Source organism: Peromyscus californicus, unplaced genomic scaffold (genome assembly GCF_007827085.1).
Source record: "Peromyscus californicus insignis strain IS unplaced genomic scaffold, ASM782708v3 Scaffold_22__1_contigs__length_63687245, whole genome shotgun sequence".
Classification (NCBI taxonomy): domain Eukaryota; kingdom Metazoa; phylum Chordata; class Mammalia; order Rodentia; family Cricetidae; genus Peromyscus; species Peromyscus californicus.
Window position 1 is genome coordinate 10521206 of NW_026294525.1, and position 22888 is coordinate 10544093.

The 22888-nt window shown below is 46.6% G+C and overlaps 2 protein-coding genes across 2 annotated transcripts in view; both read left to right on the forward strand.

The window, feature by feature from the left end:
• Tmem242 (transmembrane protein 242) overlaps positions 1-22888 on the forward strand; it is a 29996-nt gene that overhangs the window by 5567 nt on the left and 1541 nt on the right. The window contains exon 3 of the mRNA XM_052750904.1: positions 1361-1498. Within this exon, the coding sequence (XP_052606864.1) occupies positions 1361-1498 (138 nt within the window). The remainder of the gene's footprint in view (positions 1-1360; positions 1499-22888) is intronic.
• On the forward strand, positions 1387-17493 carry LOC128118351 (L-lactate dehydrogenase A-like 6A). Its single transcript, XM_052750903.1, has 2 exons — positions 1387-1498; positions 3801-17493. The coding sequence occupies exon 2, from the start codon at positions 16166-16168 to the stop codon at positions 17312-17314; it is 1149 nt and encodes a 382-aa protein (XP_052606863.1). The 5' UTR covers positions 1387-1498; positions 3801-16165; the 3' UTR covers positions 17315-17493.

Here is a 22888-nt window from a genome sequence, read left to right on the forward strand (position 1 = left end):
TCCAAATACAGAAGCCTTAATTTTAATTAAAAAAAAATACAGCAATGAAGGGAAATGTAGCTTTTAAAACGTGTATGTATACATACATGCACTCATGCCAGAACACAATGCACACACATGTACATATGCCTGCACACAAGACACACTGATTGTGTGCATGGCTATACTTAATGTTCTTATAAAACATTATTTTTTTTGGTGAGTTAAATCTTTTCTGCAAGAAGTCAGCCGACATTATCTAGAACATTTTGAACAGAGAGTGTGAATAGCATTTGATATTTTCTCCCAGAAGGAAAAAACGTGTGATAGATCAAGCTTCAACATCAAGCTTCTACTAAATTTCATTTTTGGAAGTATGGAGACAATAATTAATGTTTTCACCTCACAGGCTAGGTGACTGATATTACATAAACACATAACTGTTCTTAAAAATCGGAGGTGGATTGAGATTCTGTTGTGAATGCTGCTGTGGAATCTTGAGTTATTTTCTATGTTTATCTTTGTATTTGATTTAGTAAAACAAATGTGGGTTTATGTATACCTTGAAGTGTGTGTGTGTGTGTGTGTGTGTGTGTGTGTGTGTGTGTGTGTGTAAAATTTCTGTTTTTTCCAGGGGGAAATGGTTATTTGATCTGTTTCTTTAAAAAAAAAAAAAAAAAAAAAAAAAAAAAAAAAAAAAAAAAAAAAAAGAGCTGATACCAAAGCAAAGGAAAACTGATCCTAACAGAGTACTGTTGGTTGATGCTCTTGCTTCTGAATGGGGATCGGGACCAGTTAAAAGTCACGGTGCAGTGGAGTCTGCAGAAACTGCCACAGTGTGGAAAAGGACTAAAGAAAGACTCAACAATCCAATCCGCTTCGGTCTGCGGTATCTACCAAGTGTCGGTCAGCAAGCGCGTAGAGTCCACCAGTCTGGACAGGCGGACCGGCCATGACATAGCACATGTGCATTGGAAAGCCTGCACGAGGAAGTACGCTAGGCCATATACAGAAGTCTACTCTAAAAATGGGAAGAGTTTTAGTAAATTGAAGTAATCTTTCCAGGCGGAAGACAGTGTTGTAAATCCATTATCCCTCATCAAATTAGCTAATTACTCTAATGCTGTTTTCATGAAAAGGCCAATGAATCTTGATGGAATGTTCTAGGTTGCTCTGGAAGGATAATGACCACAGTGCCCTACATATTCAAATATTCATCAGTCAGAGAGCTTACATGCTTATAGAGGTAGCAAAGGTGCCATGTGACCTTGGGCTGGGCTGTCCTCCAAGGTCAGGTTGCTTACACAGAGAGTATGTGATCTTCAAACACCTCCAGAATATTTACTGAGTGTTTTACCCAAGCTTTCTGTGTTCATTCCAGGGCACTATGGCCACAGCTGCCTTACCAGAGAGTGGATCTTCCCTTGCTCTGCGAGCCCTAGGCTGGGGTTCTCTTTATGCCTGGTGTGGGGTCGGCGTGATCAGCTTTGCAGTCTGGAAAGCTTTAGGAGTTCACAGCGTAAGTAACTAGCCTTGTGATTGGCACTTGGCTGTTGTTTGTGTTGTCTAAACTTCCTGGTTTTCAGATTTGCATATCATTTGGTCTCTGTCTTCTGTAGTAATGACACAGAATATGACAAAATTCTTACCAAGATGGAGGCAACTTCTTGTTGCTAGTAACTTAAGTTTTTCAAATATAATTAATCACTGATTTAGAGCTCATGTTCATTCTGTATAAATTGGGGTTACCTGTTTAATAAAGTCATTGGAACTACTGTCTATATTGTTTGACATCCATATACTTACATATACTTTTAAATTATTAACATGTTATACACGTTTCAGAGAAAAGTTCTAAGTGTGTGTGTGTGTGTGTGTGTGTAAAATCGACACCCAGAACTAACACTTACATACTAGGAATGACTGGTTTCTTCCCTTTCTCTTAAATAATCAACGAGAAGCTCTGGACCAGTCTGTGCAGGCAGATGGGAGTAGACAGTGGTTTGCAGTAGGTGCCATCGGTGACATGGATGAAAAGAGCTTTCTCATAATCTTAAGTCGGCAGAGGGTGTGCGTGACCGGATGGGAAGCCCAGGGGTTTCTGCAAGCATTGGCTTGAGCACCTGGAAAATGGAAGGGGCAGTGTGACGGGATGGGAAGCCCAGGGGTTTCTGCAAGCATTGGATTGAGCACCTGGAAAATGGAAGGGGCAGTGTGACGGGATGGGAAGCCCAGGGGTTTCTGCAAGCATTGGCTTAAGCACCTGGAAAATGGAAGGGGCAATGTGAGGGGAATAGCTGTCGGTAGAGTCGGGCTCAGCATGGGACTTGTGAACTTGAGCTGTCTGTCAGGTAGGCGTGATGTCTTAGTCAGTGTTGTGTTGCTGTGAAGAGACACCATGACCAAGGCAACCCTTATGAAGGAAAGCATTTCACTGGGGGCTCGCTTACAGTTTCAGAGGCTTAGTCCAGTATCATCATGGTGAGGAGCATGGCCACATGCAGGCAGGTGCTAGAGCAGTTGCTGAGAGCTGCATCTTGATCTGTGGGCGGGGCAGGGGAGGGGGAGCTGGCATGGGCTCTTGAAACCTCAAAACCCACCCCAGTGACACACTTCCTCCAACAAGGCCACACTGCCTAATCCCTCTAATCCTGTCGAAGAGTTCCACTCCCTGCTGACTAAGCATTGAAATCTATGTGCCTACGGGAGCTGCTCTCATCCAAACCACTGCACACGGAGAGTGTGTCGGGTTTGGAAGTCAAGATGAGGTTCGAGGGAGATACGAATTTGAGACTCACCATATATGGATAGAATTAAAAGCCTTGATTCCAACTGGACTAGTATAACAAGAGAGTGGCTGTCTGAAAAATGTGCAGGAGAATGTTGACAGAAATATATGAACAAATAACAGACTGGGTAAATAATTTTCTAATATTCTTAGAAATATTACTGTGGTGTCAGTATTAAAGAAACTGCACAGGATGTCTACACTCACACCACCCAAATGCAAACGATCTATATGTACGATTTTATTTTTATTACTTTGTACCAAAAACAAAGCACAGCTGCCTAGGAGCTCAGGAGACCTCCCTGACCAGCATGGGGTCTGTTTGGGGACACTTGTGCTCCTGTGGAAGTGACAGCCATTGATGCTTTGCATTGGCCACACGGTGCTGACAGCTGGTGTCCCCGGTGCATAGTGCTGTAGGCATCAGCGGGGGACAGTTGAGGTAGGGAGTTCAAGTGTCTGTGATCGGAAGAGGTATCACAGGCAGGGCCCCACTGCTGAAGACATCTACACAGTCATTGAACACGGAGAAGCTGAGCTAGTGCCCACATAGAGCCTTTCCCCCTCCCTACGTGCTAGCATCTTTGGTACAGGAAAGTGCTCTGCACTCTTCCAAAGGAGAAACGTAAACACCAGCCTAGCCACAAATCTGATCTACGTTGCTGATCTGCTCACAAGATGTGCTAGAGCAGTGGTGACACAGAGCCTGTGGGAATAGTCACCAGCCAGTGTCTGACTTGACATAAGGCCCACTCCATGAGATGAAACCCACACCTGACACTGGGTGACCAAGAACCTGCTGTTAGAGAGGCCAGGGACCCAGACTAAAACCAAGTACCGTAGTTCTAAAGATCTAAAACAAACAAGCAAAAAGCAATAAAATGACGTTCTGCCAGACTCATAGATCAGAGAAGCTTCCTCCTGCAGCAGATGGGAACAAATACAGAGACCCACAGCCAGACATTACACAGAGAGAGAGACCTTGGAACACTCAGCCCTAAATGGGATGTCTCCATCAAATCCCTCCCCTCAGGACTCAGGGATCCCCGTGGAAGAGGAGGTGGAAAGAGTGTAAAAGCCAGAAGGACGGGGGACACCAGGAGAACAAGGCCCCCTGAATCAACATGATTGGCAGAGACTGAGGCAGCATGCACAGGACCTGCACGGGGCCCTAGAGCTGAAAGGAGAAGTGGACACATGCCCCATCCCTGACCCAGAAGCAATCTCCAGTTGACAACTACTTGCAAATGAAAATTTAGTTTCCTCCAAGGGAGTCACTGGGAAACACACTACTCTTAAGGGTAGGCTGCATGCCCAGCAGTAGATGGCCAACAGAGAAGGAACTCCATGGCATCTTTGGAGGTTCCTTGTCTCTGTGTCAGGTCAGGGCTTTTCCATTTTTTGAATATTCTTTATTTTTATTTATGTGTATTTTTTCTTATCTCCTTTACCCTACTAGTACTTTGCATGTGTATTATGACTTCCAGTTTAGTGTTTTTATGCGATTCCTGAATGTGCAAATGAGTGGGTCTGTTTCTTGTGCCTCCCCTTAGGCTCTTTTCCCTCTATTTGTTTTGTCCAACTTCAGTGTGGCGATAGCTTTTGTTTTATCCGTTTATTTTATTACTATCCCTTAGCCTGTCTGTTTTCTAGTGAGAGACAGAAAGGGAGTAGATGCTCATAGGAGGGGAGGTAGGGAGGAACTGGGAGGAGTAGAGGGAGAGGAAACCATAATCAGGATATATTACATAAGGAGAAAAAGTATTTTCAATAAAAGAAAAAATAAGAGTCATCATAAGAAATCAATCTAAATTTTCATAGACCAACAAAAAGTAGGTTATTATACTCCTGAGGATTTGGCTTTATGGGCTAGACTGTGCTATTTTCGTTTGTAGAACATGACCAACTTTGTTTTATGATGCCAATAAGAGGATTATTGCCTAAGGAATATTGAGGGAGAAAAAATGTTTTCTAGTTAGCATCACTGAATGTGCAAACACGTGGACTCTGACACTGCGTCTTAATGTCCTAAGGGAAAGAGACTGCCAGCGGCCTCTCTCCCACTGGCCCTGGGCTCATCTGTTCCATCGGCTCGTCAGAGTTCCTCTCCGAAGACTGAACCCTCTGTCTGTACAAGGGCCTGTTTTACAGGGCCAGAGTGTCCGTTAATCTCTGTTATTCCTCCAGAACTCATTTGTGGGGCTACCCTGAGCTGGCTGCACAGGACTGCCCTAGCAAAGGGCACAACCCTGGGCCAGGCTCCTAGAAAACAGTGAGAGGTTCCCTGCATGACAGTTTTGAGTGAAGGCAGGAGGCTGGCCTGAGACTGGTGGTGAGCTTGGATATTTGTGTCTAGCCCCATTTGGGGAAGCCATTTTTCTACCACTTAAGATGACAATCTCAGTAGATGATGAGCAGAATAACCCAGGCCTCTGCACGCAGTATGTAGGTGAGGTGGTCATTCTAGTTAAAAGCTGGTAAATCACAACCAACTGCACTGCCATGGAATTGCCACTAGTGCCCTTGAATTGTGCTCTCTGCTGTGGACCCAGTTCCTCTTGCCCGCCATCTGGCGGCCGATTGTGGGCAGCTTTGCCTGAAGCTCTTGCATTTCCTGTTTTAACTCACAGCTCCCTCTGCTGGCCTGAGAGACGACATGTTTAAATTGCTCTAATTAAAACTCCCGTGTCCTAAAATACCTTTGCTTTACTTTATTTACCCATAGTTATTATGAAATTTCATTACACAGGGAACTCATATAGTACCTCCGGTGTAAAAATACATTTATATCTCATATAGTGGTGCAGAATTTAATCAGAGATTCCCCAAAACAACAGCTTTTGCATTAGCTGTCCAAAGCACTGACCTTGCCCAAGGTTAAAGGTGAGGCCCTTGGAAACCACTCCAAGTTCAGCACCCATGTCCTGTTTGGTACTGAGTCAGCAAGTACAGCTTGATTGCTCTATGTGAATTCATTGATCATTTGAGTATTAATGAAGCAATATTTCATCTCAGTAGTTTTACCATGGGGAGGAGGAAACGCAAATACCTTTCCTGTAGGTTCCTGGCCACCTGGCTAAACCAGCTGTGCACGTGGCCATCCAGCCGCTGAGCACACTGGGGTGGTGTGAGTCGATTGTTAGCGGGGCAGGTGGCTTAGCAAATAGTTGAGACAATGCAATATTAAGCGGTAGTTTCCTGTTTGTGGAAGAAAGCAGACTTCCATTTACTTATTGGCATGTTCCTCATGCATTGACTTGTTAACTTTGTCATTCGTCTCCTTTTATGATTTAGTAGGTATTAATTGGTGGTCAGAGGATTTCTGGAGAGGGTTAGCTTACTCATAACTAGACTACACTGTCCTTGTTTTTCCTTAGAAGGTGACGTGTTAGCTGGCCCACTATTTCTTGGTTATTGCAGTTGTAACTTTATGGAAGCGGCTGGGCATGTGCTCTGCCTGTGGCCCTGTGCTGGGCGCTGTCATCTCAGAGGCCTGGCAGTCACCATTTGTCGGCATTACCGAATGTGAGACTATGTAGACTCTTCTATATCGTATCTTCCGTCATGCTGAAAGGCTAATGGAGATGCTCCACCCAGGCCAGAGGTCTTGGGCTCGATGTTTCTGCTCTTCTGAGAAACTGGCTTCTCTCATGGCTTGTGTGGATTGTGTTCATGATGCCTGGTGGGGTAGAATTTATAGTTTACAGCTGTTGCCTTTATAGGAGCTAAAACATCAATTGTAATAAAAAACCAGGAATGAAAATGTTCTCTGCTGAGGCAAATTAAATTATTTCGGATTTTATTTTAAATTAATGAATAAATGGAGATATAACTTTATTACCTTTTTTTTTAAACTGTTGGGTAAGGAGGGATTTGTCTTTACATATTTAATCAGTCAGCTACCTGTTACTGTAACAAAGTACCTGAGGCATTCATTTCCTTTGGGAAATATTCATTCAGTCCATGGATTTGCAAGTCCCAGCCTGTGCCTGAGCAGCCCCATTGCTTTCTGCTCCTGGTAGAGTGATGGAGAGCAGAGGCAGGCATGCGAGGTAGACTAGAACTGCTCACACCACCAATCAAGGAACAGAGAGGAAGACTGGGCAGTCCACATCCCAAATGCCCCTTTCCAGCATATCTCCTGGGTCTCCCCAACAAGGCCCTCTTCCCAAAGTTCCCACCATCTAATAGCACCACTCTGGAGCCAAGTTTTGAACATGTGGACCTCTGGGGAACATCCAGAATCTAAATTATGGATGAATATGTATGTGTTTAAAATGTATAGAACCTATATCTTTTAAAAGATAGTTCATGTTTTTTTAACCACACCCCTGCCCCCCCACCCCGAGTTGTAATCACTGGTAGAGTGGGGCTCCTTTCAGACCTGCCCTCTCTGTCAGAGGACATGTCCATAGCATCTGGGGGAAAAAAGTGCTCCAACTCAGATGTGCTACTCTATCCTCTGGATCATTTTTCACAGAACAGTCACAGGGCCCTCTTCACACAGCAGAGTACATAAATCTTCATCACTTTTAATGACTCCGTGGTACTCCATTCCATACTGTAGTCTACTCAATCAGCCCCGCACAGGGACTAGCATCTCACTACTAAGCATTGTAATGAACCTGCTAAGCATACATCTTAGTGCACTTTTCCTGATGAAGAAAATTGTTGTAAAGACTGAAGATGTTAGCGTTGAAGCAAGGGATGATTTTTTCAATGTTTTTGATGTGTGCTGCTAAGGAGCTGTGTGGAAAGGTTGAGAAGGTGAGGATGTAGATGCTTCCTAGCTCCCTGACCACTGGTGGGTTCTCTTTCTCTGTAACATTTGCCCATCTGATAGATGTTAGACTGGGTGTCTCTGGCAGTGGAGGTTCTCCTGGAGACAGCTGTGTCTGGAACCTTGCCCAGTTCTCAGGTCCTGTCCTGCTTCTCCTCTGATGGTGCTTGCTTCTCTCCCAAGAGCCCGGCCTCCTCTTCAAAACCAAAAAGCTCCATGTGAGAATGAAGCACCTTTGAGCTGTTTTCTGTCCTGGACTGCAAACGTTCAGGCAGCACGGGCTGTAGAGCAAGACTGCCTCCAAACAAAACCACCAAAATTATTTTCTCCAGTTCTTTTTTGTAACTGCTACTCTATCTCTTAATTGATTTATCTTTATTTACTGATTTTTGAGACATAATTTTTATGTTAGCAATATTAGGCTTACTTGTAAGCCTTATGCTAGTATGAGGGCCTTTACCAACTACAGTGGAGTTCTTCTTCGTCCTCTTTGCTAATTTAATTTTCATCAGTAGTCACCAGTGTCTCTTTGTTAGAACATGCATGTGTCTCCCCAGTGATCAGAACATGCATGTGTCTGTCTCCCCAGTGATTAGAACATGCATGTGTCTGTCTCCCCAGTGGTTAGAACATGCATGTGTCTCCCCAGTGATCAGAACATGCATGTATCTCCCCAGTGATTAGAACATGCATGTATCTCTCCAGTGATTAGAACATGCATGTGTCTGTCTCCCCAGTGGTTAGAACATGCATGTGTCTGTCTCCCCAGTGGTTAGAACATGCATGTATCTCCCCAGTGATTAGAACATGCATGTATCTCCCCAGTGATTAGAACATGCATGTGTCTGTCTCCCCAGTGATTAGACATGCATGTGTCTGTCTCCCCAGTGATTAGACATGCATGTGTCTGTCTCCCCGGTGATTAGACATGCATGTGTCTGTCTCCCCGGTGTCCCTTACGAGTCCATTTATCTCTACTCTTATTCCATGTACTCATCTCAAATGAAACAGCTGGCCCGTATTTAAGTGGAACTGTGGAAAGGCTCACCAGTTTTAACTCCAAAGGTGTCTCAGAAGGGAAATAGGCTTCTAAGTGCTGGGTATTTCTCACTGGTTCAGTGAAAGGTTAAAAGCAAGTCTGAACTTCCTGGCAAATTGTTTAATGGCAGCCATTTTGGAGTGGCCTAATCTAGTGCTCTGCCCCAGAAGAAGAGCCGGTTTCTGGTTCTGATTGCCACTCTGCCTCACTTCCGCCTCTTAACAGTATTTGCTGGAACTGCCGAAGAGTCGGCCCGACCTGGCAGCCGTTCCTTCTGTCAGCCTTGCAGATGGAGGACTATTTCCCCGGAATCATTTAAAAATGAATTGGAAGTAGCACCGTGCATCAGTTAGTTCAAGTCTGAGGTGACAGGAACATCTCTGTCACCCTATTTCCTACTCCACTGCAGCAGCTCTAATAGCCTAACTCCAACTGGAGGAGGCATTTGATGTAAATGCGGAAGAGCAATTTGGTGACAGAGGGTCTGGATCACATGGTCTTGCTCAGTTTAAAGTGGGAGATAATGACTTGGACTTTTTAAGCGTAGGGAGGAATCTGCTCTTTGGGCACATTTCCAAAATACTTCTAAAAAAAAAAAACCACCATTTTCTTTTTATAAGTAAAGTTGGGCCTCAGAGCATTTTATACAGTGGGAATGTGCACAATTAATGGGAGAGATAAGTGGTGCTGTGAGAGCCTTGGTGTTCAGAGGCCTGACACCCACCGGCTTAGGCACCTCAGCATTCCTCCTACATGTATCACACAGGACGGAGGGGATCCTTGACCTCACTTGTTTGGGGTTCTGTGTTTCCTCTGTCCTGATCACTGAGCTAATTGGGTGTATTTCTCATTTGAGAAGGTAAGGATGCATATGTTTCCTAGCTCCCTGGCCCCTGGTGGCTTCTCTTTCTCTGTAACATTTGCCCATCTGATAGATGTGTCTGACAGTGGAGATTCTCCTAGAGATGGCTGTGTCTGGAATCTTGCAGTTCTCCAGGTCCTGTCCTGAAGTAGAAAATGAAGTAGTCTCTCAGATTGAATTTTCCTAACTAAAAGATTTTCAGAATACTTAAAAAAAAACAAAAAAACTCGTGTGTGTGTGTGTGTGTGTGTGTGTGTGTGTGTGTGTGTGTGTCCAAAGGTCAGTGTTAGAAATCTTCAATCACTCTCCATCTTTTCTTGTTTTTTGAATCAGGGTCTCTCATTCGGCCGGAAGTTTACTAATTTGGCTAGACTGGCCGGAAGACCACCGATACCGTCCCCAGGCCTGGGACTTGAGGTGCACCCTACCGCACCAGCTTTTTACCTGGGTGCTAGGACCAAACTGAGCTCCTCATGTTTGTGCAGCACACACTTGACTGACCGGGCCATTTCTTATTTAGCTGTTTGTATGCTAAGCTTGGTGACATTACACATTGCTATAATCCCAGAACGTGAGTCTCTAGTTTTAAGGCCAGCCTGAGCTAATTTTTCATGTGCTGTGTAGTTTTTCATTCTGTGACTTGGGCTGCACTGACAACCTTCTCTTGATGGTTGATGTCACTTATTGTTTGCACTGTTAAAAGGTTCTGGCTTTTATTGTTTCCTCCTCCTTCTCTTGGTTCTAGCTTGGCTCTTACTGGCAGTTCTGTTCGTGTCTGCATGGTACAGCTGTACTCAATACACAGTGGTGCTTACAGCCCTGTCCTCGGCCTTCATCTTTTCTTCTTCAGGTTCTGGCACTGGGTGACCTTACTCCCACCCTGTGCTTCAGGCTCAGGGACCCACTGGACTCAGATACACTGTAGGAACCATGTGTGCTTCCTCCCCACTGACCTGTCATTCATTCCCAACCTGCACCCTACATGTCAGTCACACTCCCTCTGAATGGCAGCATCCACAGAGCTGCCCGGAAGGAAAGCCAGATTGCCTTTCATAATTACATCTCACCATGTTTTACCGTTCCCCAAATCTTACCTGTCCTCCACTGCACAGCCATTTCCTGTGGGCTACGTCTTCCCATAGGAGAGTCACAATGGCTTCTGCTCTCTTTCCCTGCTGCAGCCTTGTGCTACAGGATGCTTGAGCTTTCTGCCTGTGTCTGGACCACATTACCAGGGACGAACTAGCCCTGTTGCTGCTGAAGACCTGACCCAGCTGTTTGGGCAGTAAGTGACCGATGCCACCAGGTCATCTGCCCAAAGACTATCACCAGGGTCCCTGGCCTTCGCTGGTCCTCTTTCTGCTGTAGCATACAGAAATGCTCCACCTCTGAAATCCCCTCTTCTGATAGTCCTTACTCTCCTCAGGATGGAAGCTCACTTGTCTGCATCTCCAATAGAACTGTTTCTCCAGAAAGTTGCCTGTGATTACTGTCTCCAGTCCCCCACACCTGTGACACAACTGAGCTTCTTTTCCGAGGAACAGCCCTCTGGCTTGTCTCTGCTGTCAGAGTGACCGACGGCTTCTCACCCAGATCTTCCGAGCTGTCTCCCCTTACTTGCTTAGCTCTCCCATTTAGACTCTGGCATTTAAATCAATCTCTCCATCGAGTGATTTCCAGACACATAACTCCAGCCCTTCAGACTTGCCTCCAAGATGCATGCTGACCATCTTCACCCTCTTGTCTCATAATGTGTTTGGTGACAACACACACCAGCCAGGACCCTTGATTCTCTCGTGTTCTTCCCTGATCTTCCCCATCAAGGAGACGCCTTCCTCATCTCATCCCCAGTGCAAGTCTAAAGCCCAGGGGGATGGCTCTTCTAACCCAAGAGCCGTCCTGCTCGACAGCCCCACGGCCGCGCCCCACGGCCGAGCCCTACCACGCCTCGGCCGCGCCCCACGGCCGCGCCCCACCACGCCTCGTAGCCTGCGCTCATCTTTGGCTTGCACATGGAGTTTCCTGTCTAGTCTCCCAGCCTCACCTTCATTTCCCCGAGATTGTTTTTCCCACGTGGCAGCCAGAGATATTTTTAAAATGTAAGTCGGATGGATGATGCTTCGTTTTAACCTTTTTATGGCTTCCTGTTACAAGGTCTACTTGATGGAGCCCCACTCACTCCCTGACCACATCCAGTCCCACCGCGGTCGCCCGCCCGCCTGCCCGCCCCCACCTGCTGCTCTTCAGTGCGTCTTCGGTGCAGTAGCGCGGCCTTCTTACCTTGTCCCTCTCCACCCTTGTCCTCAGGAACGTTTCCATGACCCCGTACACAGGAATATACAATAGTATACAAATCAGACACTAGTAATAATAAAGCCCGTTCCTTTTAGCGGTTAATCTGAATCATTCTTTCACACTGACTCGGCAGTTATGAATATGATAATACAAATATGTGATTTGGAGAATTTATCAGAAGAGTGGCCGGTTCATTGTTCAGGATTTAATCCTTAAACAGAGTCCTCTGAGTGCTTTTTGGGTGGATCTTCTACCTATACCTGTGTTCTACTTGGAAAGCAACTTTAAAAACTAGTTTTCATGTTAGGTTTTCAAATCACAAACTTCCCTTGTGTCCTACAGGGAGCACCTCCTTGCTTGTGTCCTACAGGGAGCACTCTCCTAGCTTGTGTCCTACAGGGAGCACCTCCTTGCTTGTGTCCTACAGGGAGCACTCTCCTAGCTTGTGTCCTACAGGGAGCACCTCCTTGCTTGTGTCCTACAGGGAGCACTCTCCTAGCTTGTGTTCTACAGGGAGCACCTCCTTGCTTGTGTTCTACAGGGAGCACCCTCCTTGCTTGTGTTCTACAGGGAGCACTCTCCTAGCTTGTGTTCTACAGGGAGCACCTCCTTGCTTGTGTTCTACAGGGAGCACCCTCCTTGCTTGTGTTCTACAGGGAGCACTCTCCTAGCTTGTGTTCTACAGGGAGCACTCTCCTAGCTTATCTACAGGGAGCACCCTCCTTGCTTGTGTTCTACAGGGAGCACTCTCCTAGCTTATCTACAGGGAGCACCCTCCTTGCTTGTGTTCTACAGGGAGCACCCTCCTAGCTTGTGTTCTACAGGGAGCACCCTCCTTGCTTGTGTTCTACAGGGAGCACTCTCCTAGCTTGTGTTCTACAGGGAGCACCCTCCTTGCTTGTGTCCTACAGGGAGCACCTCCTTGCCGGAGTGGCCGTGCAGCCACCTCCAGGTTAGCTGTGGTGCTGGCCCTGCCGTTTGAGCATCCCTTTGTTCCTTATCGAGGATCTCCTCTGCTGGTTATTGTCGCGTTCCCAGATGTTAGGGTTCTGAAGGATTAAAACCCTCTCCGCCACCACACTCTGGTCCGCCGCACTTCCAGCACTGTGGGTGCTGCTGCTGCTGCCTTGAGTTAGTGTGGCGAAAGCTTGAGAAAGGCCTAGCTGAGAAAATAGTTACGACATCCCTTAGCCAACCCATAGCTTTCTTTGGAATTTCTTCATTAGCCTTCCAGACAGGACCTAAGGGGCCTCACCTACCCACCTCTGCCCTGAGAATTCCAGCACCAGGAAGGCCTGGCCTTCTCTGCCACTCACCTCAGCCCTCCAGCTATCCTAACTCAGGTCTGGGGTTACTTATTGGCCCTTCTCCTCCATAAGCACCTACTGGGTCCCTGTCCCTGTGCCCAGATATGTTCTAGAGGACACGAGTGCTGATAAATGGGGTGACCGCTCTCTGGCACATCTGGACTGTTTTACACTTAACTGTTTGTAACAGATCCCATAATGGGCTACAGAGCACAGTGGGGACTAGTTTTGCCTAGAGGGTTGACGGAGATCTGCAATCGGATGGCATGGACTGGACTCCTAAGAAAGAGAAAGAAGAGAAAGCTGCAAGGCTAGCAGTGGTAGGGAGTCCAGGTGGAGTGAATATCCAATGACTTGGGGCAGTTGTCATCAGTCCAGATGAGTGGTTCTCAACCCATGGGTCACGACCCCTTTGGGGTCACATGTATCATAACCTGCATATCAGATATTTACATTAGGATACATAATAGTAGCAAAATTATAATTATAAAGTAGCAATGAAATCATTTTATGGCCGGGCGGTGGTGGCACACGCCTTTAATCCCAGCACTCGGGAGGCAGAGCCAGGCGGATCTCTGTGAGTTCAAGGCCAGCCTGGGCTACCAAGTGAGTTCCAGGAAAGGCGCAAAGCTACACAGAGAAACCCTGTCTTGAAAAACCAAAAAAAAAAAAAAAAAGAAATCATTTTATGGTTGGGGGGTCACCACAACATGAAGAACTGTATTAAAGGGTCAGCATTGGGAAGGTTAGAACTACTGCTCTAGATACTTGCTGGTGGTCCTGAGTTCCAGCTTCCTCTCTCTTAAGTGATGTAACAAAAAACATCCTGCCTCAACTGTAATATTACATTACTTTTTTGTTTTTTTTTTTCAGGACAGGTTTTCTCTGTGTAGCTTTGGAGCCTGTCCTGGAACTCACTCTGTAGACCAGGCTGGCCTCAAACTCAGAGAGATCCGCCTGCCTCTGCCTCCCGAGTGCTGGGATTACAAGCATTCACCACTGCCCAGCTTCATTTTTAATAGCTAATTTGAATTGGGTCTTCAGTTGAAAGGAATAATGATTCACATAGGATAGAAAGCCATTGGGAGTTGTCTGGCTGTGTTTGACTTTGCACACCCTTGAGTATCCCTCCGTCTTCTCAGAAGGTGATGAACATCTGCCTGTCTTTATGCTTGCCTTCTTAAGACTTACATAAATAAAAAACTGCTTTGGGGGATTCTTTATTTTGGAATGTTGTCGTTTTTCCCTCTCACAGTTGATTTAGTTGTGACTGAGGGGAAAGACTGAAGCGCCGGCTGCCATCAAGATTGTATTTCTGAAGAGGCTCAATTTCTGGAAAGAAAATAACTGTCGATAGACGCTGTCCAGCTAAGAGCCTTTATGTCCTTGAATCTCAAACTCAAGAGCACTCATCCTGGAAAACAACTTGACTGGTCAAAGGAATCATTACAGAAAGAAGGTGGAAACAGTTGTCAGGCTAAATATTTCCAGTCAAAAGTGGGCTGAAAGAAATTACAGCTATCAGTGATAGTTTATGGACCATTTTAAAGGGGCCTCCTAAAATGGTGGCCACCATTTAATAAAGATGGCTGTTTTTTAAATTCCAGTTTTTAATTTGACAGCTTGCTGCCATAAATCTGATTGCCAGTGTGCAGAGAATCCATCTGTCTGTCTTAGACTGTTGTGTCCCAGTGGCTCTGCTTCCTCTAGGAAGCCCTCTTGGCTTGGAAACATGGAAACACCATCAGCAAGTCACAGACTGAGGAGCTCCACTGACTCCCACTTCCCAGCTCCTCCGCCGGGCACCTGCTTTCCTGCACTGCATCCAGAGAGGCACTCTTTGAGACTGACTATAAAATATTAATTTTGCCAGGGCTCAGTGTCCTAAAATTAAAAAAGTGCCGATGATGAAAGGGACCCTCATTCTGGGGGAGCATATTGCTGTATCCCAAGAGGAAGTGCTCTGAGCGTTCACCACATGGTCAGAATTGATTGGTGGCAAGAAAATGCCATTGTATTTACTGGGCATTTGTAGTTTATTAGGTTTGTCATAAAATGTAATGTTTGCATCTCCTCGGAGATTGGAAATTAGTTCACAAGACTGTCCAGAAAAACACAGAAGAGATATACCAATGCCAGGTTTGCAAAGTAATTGCATTTCACTACTTTAGTCAATAATCTAATTTATACATTGGCTAAAAGTTAATCTGCCGTTCTAAGGTCATTTCAAAGACACCTTCATTTTAGTGGAGGGCTACAGGGCCATCTTTCTCCTGAAGAAACTGCAGGGCTTGGGAAAGATTTTGGTTTTGGTTTTTGTTGCTTGTTTTTTTTTTTTTTAAAATCTGTTTATGTGAGTGTGTGTGTGCCTGAGTGAGTTTATATTCGCCAAGTGGACTAGGTGCCCACAGAGGCAGGTGTCCCTGCAACTGGAGTTTAAGGCAGTTAAGCCACCTGGTGTGGGTATGGAGACCCCAACCTGGGTCCTCTGCAGGAGCATTGTGTGCTCTTCACCACCGAGTTCTTTTTTGTGCTTTTTCATTTGTCCTCAATCACGGGCTCTCCTTTGGCAGGAGAATGAAGGAGCATGCTCTTGCGGTCCGGCTTCTACTGCTAACACTCCTGCCCCTCCCTCTTGCCGCCGTGTCCAGGAGTGCACCATGGTTAGGATACAGGCTAACCATGTATGTAATCCCTAAACAAGAGGTCCTCCAGCTGGATACGCTGAACAAGGAGCCTGTTTATCCCGCCATGCTGTCTCTTGGTAGACAGCACAGCCACCTTTGTTGTGGCTCAAGGTTGTTGCCAGAACCATTTTGATATACGCACTAAGATCAGAAAACAATTAATTCCAGGGGTCTGGGTTGGGTGTTATACATCAACATTAAAGAATATGGGTTGTAGAACTAACTCCAGTATTTCCTTGCTGGGGTGAAAGCCCTTTTTAAGCCTCGGTGCAGACTTGCAGTTGCTGGAGCCGGAAGACCCAGCCTGCGCTGAACCCACGCGCAGCCGCAGTGGGAGGAGGGGCTGCGCCTGTCCTGCGTGGCGACCGACCGTTGGGCCTCAACTGTCTTCCTCACCCGGTTCACTTCCTCCACCCGAGTGAGCCGCCATGGCCTGGGCTGCGGGCATCCTGCGAGCCAGCAAAAGAGTGGGTGCAGCCAGAGTGGATTTCAGGGACCAGGGCATAACTCTGTGGCCCAGTCGGGTGCTGGGTGCCCCCCTCAACCGGGCCTGGTGGAACGCCACTCCCACGTCTACCATGTCGACCGTGAAGGGTAAACTTATCAAGCACATCAGCTCCGAAGAGCCCGTTCTCCACAACAAGGTCTCCATTATAGGAACTGGATCAGTCGGAATGGCCTGTGCCATCAGCATTATAGCAAAAGGCCTGGCCGATGAGCTTGCCCTTGTTGACAGTGATGAAGCAAAAATGAAGGGCGAGACGATGGATCTCCAGCATGGCAGTGTCTTCATGAGAATGCCAAAGATTGTCTGCAGCAAAGATTTCCATGTCACTGCCAACTCTGAGGTAGTTATTGTCACAGCAGGTGCACGCCAGGCCAAAGACGAAACGCGCCTGAATTTAGTCCAGCGAAACGTGTCCATCTTTAAGGTGATGATTGCCAATATTGTCAAGCATAGCCCCCACTGCAAACTGATTATTGTTTCCAATCCAGTGGATATCTTAACATACGTAACCTGGAAACTGAGCGGGTTTCCCAAAAACCGTATTATTGGAAGTGGTTGTAACCTTGACACTGCTCGCTTCCGTTTCATGCTTGGGGAGAGGCTTGGCATCCACTCTGAAAGCTGCCACGGGTGGGTCCTTGGAGAGCATGGAGACTCAAGTGTCCCCGTGTGGAGTGGAGTGAACATCGCCGGTGTGCCTCTGAAAGAGCTGAATTCAGAGCTAGGAACTAGCAAAGACCCCGAGCAGTGGGGAAATGTCCACAAAGATGTGATTGCCAGTGCCTATAAAATTATCAAAATGAAAGGCTATACTTCCTGGGCCATTGGCCTGTCTGTAGCTGATATTGCAGAAAGCATTCTGAGGAACCTCAGGAAAACGCATCCAGTTTCCACCAATGTTAAAGGTTTATACGGAATCAAAGAAGAGGTGTTTCTCAGTGTGCCTTGTATCATGGGGGAAAACGGCATCTCAGATATTATAAAAGTAAAGTTGAGCTCTGCAGAGGAGGCCCAGATGGTAAAGAGTGCAGATACGCTTTGGAAAATTCAGAAAGATATCAAGTTTTAAGCCATCCTTCTAAAGATACCAAAGACAAAGATGCAGTATATGCCGATGTGGGGTGAACTGGGGGTTCTGAAAGTTGGAGGTCTCCTTTGTGGTCTCCTGTTGTGTGGCATCCAGCTGCGGGGTGACTTTACCTTTTCAGTTTCCGAGTGACTGCATTAAAGGTATTTTTGTTGTTTGGAGTACTGGTTCTTGCCTGGTGGTGTGGTGGTCAAGAAATTGATAACTTTCATTAGAACGTGAACCTGTACTAGTCCGTTCTGGTTGGCTTATATTTATGTTCACTCCTATACCATTTTAAAAAGTAACTCCTGTGGGCTGGAGAGATAGCTCAGTGGTTAAGAGCACAGGCTGCTCTTCCAGAGGTCCTGGGTTCAATTTCCCAGCACCCATGTGATGGTTCACAGCCATCTATAGTTGGGATCTGATGCCCTCTTCTGACTTAAAAGCATACATACAGATAGAACACGCATATACATAAAATAAATAAATCTTAGAAAAAAATTAACTCCTGCATTTAAAAATAAAAATATACAACATTTTCTGTGATACATTTTGGAACTGCCTTTGTTGTCTTGGAATAGCCCATCTGAGTCATTAAGACATTATGAAGGGGACAGGAAGGGTGGCGCTTGCTGCAGGGACCCAGGTTCAGTTCCCAGCTCCCACATGGTACTGTACATACATGCAAGCCACACATTGTACACGTGTTTTTAAAGACATCATGAAATGGGGGTGCAGCTGCTTCTAGAGTAGGGGGAGAGAAAAGAGAGGTAAGGAGGGGCAAGGGAGGAGAGAAGGAAAGAAAGGGAGAGAATTGATCCATTACTCTTATAAAGTGGACTTAACAGGAAAGCCATGATGGTCAGACCGCAGGAAGAACTGGCTGGCAGAGGTGATGCGGAGCTGCCCCTAGTTTGGTAAAGGGCATGAAGCCCCTCTAAGATCGCAGTTAGGAGAAATGAAGCCTGGTTTGGGGACAGCCTTCTGGAACTAACTGCCTTTGAACCTGTTACGTGAAATCAAAATACAGGTTATCAATGTTCTCGCTAGGCTGGGTCTTTGTCATAAAGTGGGCCTTGGCTTGAGAGAGTGGCCCTGCTGCTCAGTTCATCTCACATGACGAGAAAAGGAACACTTTTGGATTGTGTCCTATTGTTGAATCACAGCCTAAGACCCAACCGTTTTAATCAGCACTGAAGGGATCGTATGTTTCAGAAAGTTACGTGTTCACTTTTTATTCCTGAATCAGTTGCCTTGACTGCACATTTTGGACTTCATGGACGTGATGCGGAATGGTTTAGGAGAAAGCAAAGATACTGCTCTGCCCTTTACATAAAGAATACTAATTACAGAAATGTCACAAGTGTCACGTCAGCCCCCCTAACGCCCCTGAACATTGAAGTAACGCTGTCTAGACACCCCATCTCTGGATCCTTGCATCAACAGCCTGTCAGCGCCTGCTCTCTGGGCCAGGCCAATGCTGATTAATCAATATTACCAAATAGACACCAGACAGCAATCTTCCCATTCAAACGTGTGTGTGTGTGTGTGTGTGTGTGTGTGTGTGTGTGTGTGTGTGTGTGTGTGTAACGGCCCTTCCTTATACTTATTCATTGAAAAGATGAAGAAATGTTCTGATTCCCCAGGAATTGGTGACATAAACCTGGACTGAGTGAGGGGCCGAGTCCCCTGACTGTGGGAACGCTGTGGTTCAGGTGGTGGAGAGTTTGCAGCTTGGGGAGCTCATTAGCAGGGCATCTGTTTCCCCTCATCCAGCCCTGAGCGCTTCTTTAGCCTTCTTTCAGGCAAATCCATGTGGCGGGCCCTAGAGAGGCCTGTGTCAGGAGCTCCTTTCCTGATTCAGCCAGCACAGACTGAGTTGTGGTGTAATCTCAGCACTGGGGTGATACCAGGAAGTGCTCTGCCATATACGCATGAGGACCTGAGTTCAATCCCCAGAATTCCTAGCACTGGGAATGCAGAGACAGGTAGACCTCTGGGACTCCCTGGCCATTCACCTTTCCTACCCAGAAAGCCTTGGGTCCTGGTAAGAGACCCTGCCTCAAAAAAACAAGGTGGAACCCCTGAGGTTGGCCCTGGCCTCCGTCCACATGCATGCATACACTTGTGCACACACATATACAGAACACATCATCTAACTCCGCCTTGACAGAAGTTAGTTTCCACTCCTGCAGGACCCATACAGATTCAAGCTGGTCTCTTGGGAGGCTCCCCTAACTGTACTTCAGCTTGTCCCTGAGGCCCCACCATAGCCACACAGGATTCCAAGATTTCAATAAAAAGAGAGCCCTAGAGAGTTGAGCTTCTGCAGTTAAATGCCTAGATGTGACATGTTTCTTTTATCCACACTCACGAGTCACATGGCTGCCTAACTTCCAGGAGGTGAAGAAGTATAATCCCCATCTGCAGAAGGGGTGGTGCTGACCATTGGGGAACCCCATCTGCTGAAGCGGATGGTGCTGACCATTGGGGAACCCCATCTGCAGAAGTGGGTGGTGCTGACCATTAGTGAACCCCATCTGCAGAAGTGGGTGGTATTGACCATTGGTGAACGCCATCTGTAGAAATGGGTGGTGCTGACCATTGGTGAACCCCATCTATAGAAGCGGATGGTACTGACCATTGGCGAATCCCATCTGCTGAAGTGAGTGGTGCTGACCATTGGTGAACCCCATCTGCAGAAGTGGGTGGTGCTGACCATTGATGAGCCCCATCTGTAAAAGTGGATTGTACTGACCATGTGTGAACACTAGTAATGTGCCTCTCATACCATCCAAACTAAAATGTCCAGGTGTGTTTTCATGGTTTTAAATCATTTTCAGTGAAAGCCAGCACAGGGTAAAAAGCTTAGAGGCACTTTGTTTTCTAGTCCACAGAACCAGAGTGGCCATAGGGAGAGTCCTGGGTGTCAGTTAGGCAGTCATACCTTCAAGTCATGTCACTTAATAAGCAAATTAACTAACCTCTGACCTCTGTTTTCTCATATGTTGGGTTGTAGCCACCATTTCTGCCATATAGAATTGTGAAGATTAACCGCCCAAAGCTTTGGTACCCAACACATCGCCAAGCCTGAAGGGAAGATACTATTGCCGTTCAGAAAACACTTCCACAGCCTTGCTCTGCTTCTTAACTCCTGCTGTTAGCATCAAGTGATCCTGTTCTATTTATGCAGAATACCATTACCAGATTCTTAAATCACCACTGGCCCCTCACCACCGACATACCCATGGGTTTTTCTCTTAGTAGAGCTTCTAATGAGGCCAGATACTCCTGAACCCACAGTGTGGGAACAGAAGCTGAACGGGCTGTCAATGAAGACGACATACATTTCAAACTCAGCTTTAGTGCCAACAACTGCCTGCCTGTTAGAACTGATTCTTTGGGCTTTGTGAGATTAGAGATAACCGGATATATTTTAAGCAATTTTTCAATATATAATGTATTAGACAAGATGGTTTTCAGTTTCTTCTTCCACAACCCAGACATGCCATGGCAGTGTGGGGCAGCACCCATGTGCACATGCATGCAGTGTCCAGAGTGCAAACACGGTCATGCAGTCAGACTTGCCTCCCTGGCCGGATGACACACTTGTCTGGTTGCTGGAAGCTTCCATCGCTGTCTTTAGAGGGGGATAGCACCTGCCCCACTCACTGTTGAGAGGTAAGTGATAAATATGCCAGCACCCAGTGCAGACTCTAAGCCACGCTGCCGGTGTTCTCGCTCCTGGCACACTGGTCACAGCCCTGCGGAAGCTACTGGAACAGGAATGAGAGCATTATTAGAGGCATAATCTTGGCTCCCTTCTAACATCTAAAATGTCGGTCAGACCCAGTTCCCTGACTGATTAAATTACTTGTAATGACTTTCCCAGTTGACATGAGGACAGTGGGATTTCAGAACAAGGTTCCAGAAGCAGTAGACGTCTCCCTCCAGGGAATACCATTCCTACCTTAACCCCTGCCCAGAGCACCCCCTGAAGTTTGCAGGAACCAGCCTGTGGCTGCCCACAGAGGCCCCGCCTATAAGGGTGACCCTGCAACCCCTAGCATGAAAAAAAAATTCTCCCTGGTCAAAGCCACAAGGGAAGAGCAAACTACAGGGAGGGAAACCCAGAGTTTTGCTTTGGAGTCATGTGACCAGAATACTCACATTCATCAGATTCCGGGGGCAGAGGGAAAGTGCCATGGCAGCAGCTGTGGATTTATATTTAGGTCCAGATTAAACTTAATTATACTCAATCTTTAAATCTTTTTTCAAGGGCATCTTTAAACAGGGGAATAACCCATTGACCTTTGTATGACCTTCACTGATACATACTTGATCTATAGATACTGCCCATATGAATAATACAAGCTTGAAACCCCATGGAGCCCCATCTTTGAAGCAACTTGAGAGCCCGTTTATTACATAAATATGGACTCTGGGTTTCCATCCCCACAGCTTGAAGGCCCAGGGCTCAGTGGTGTCCTTTATCCCCTGTCCTCAGTGTCCACATCTGAGATGTCCCACATCTCAGTCTGAAGCCTGACTACTACTGGCTGGTTGCTTTCTGGGTATGAGTCCTAGCAGCACACTTATGCCCACAGGAACGAAGAGTAGCACAGTACTTGAGGACTGAAAGACAGACGATGAGGTCAGGGGTGGGGGATAGAGCAGCGACCACAACAAGCACCACTGATGAGGGGCTGTGGAAGACAGTTGTGCTTGTACTTTAATGCTGGACAGTCCAACGCAACATAAGTTGTAAAAGACGTCAGCCAGAAAGGCAAGGAACAGCATACTGCAAACCATGGCCAGAGAGGCCCTGGGTTTTCAATTCTAAACGTCTATGCAAAGTTCCTTAATAGGTTGTGATTGGCATTTTTGACATGCAGTTCTGTGAATCTTGGATATTCAGCATCAGTATTATCCCTGCCACTAATTTGCCTATGGTAGTCACAGCAACCATGACCACAAAAGAGACCTCTCCTGTGTTCTAGTCCCTCTCCAGGGATGCACAGCACTGCCTCTGGTGCTCGTGGAGAGCCCCTCATGCCGACTCACAGCAGGGAGAGACAATGCCTTTGTGTCTATTCAAGATTAGCATCTGGCTGGTGTCTATGAGCAGTGGTGATCACATTTGCCTAACACAAGACGAGAACTAGGAAATGTGGTGCTTTGAGGGCTCACAGGGAGGGTTTGCCTAGGTGTGCAAAGATTAGAAGATTAGCAAATGGGTCTAGAGCATCCAGACGGTTGGCCTCCTACAGACTCCCTAAAATAGTGAGGATAGTCACACCAAATGGTCTGTAACTATAAAGCCATGCTTTTAGTCAACATGCCAGGATGTTTACATCCACGGGAGCTTTGTGTTTTGGAACACAGCACACACATTTGGATAATGCTGCAGTGGTGGTGGCCTTCACAGAATGAGTACTTACTGTGAGCTGGGGCTGCACTCTGTGTGCACTGCCCCAGTTTGTCCTCACAAGTCTTCAGACAGGTAATGAATATCTCCTTTCGGCCTATGTGGATGCTGGTGAGGAAATGGGCCGGGGCTGGGATTGGAGAGTG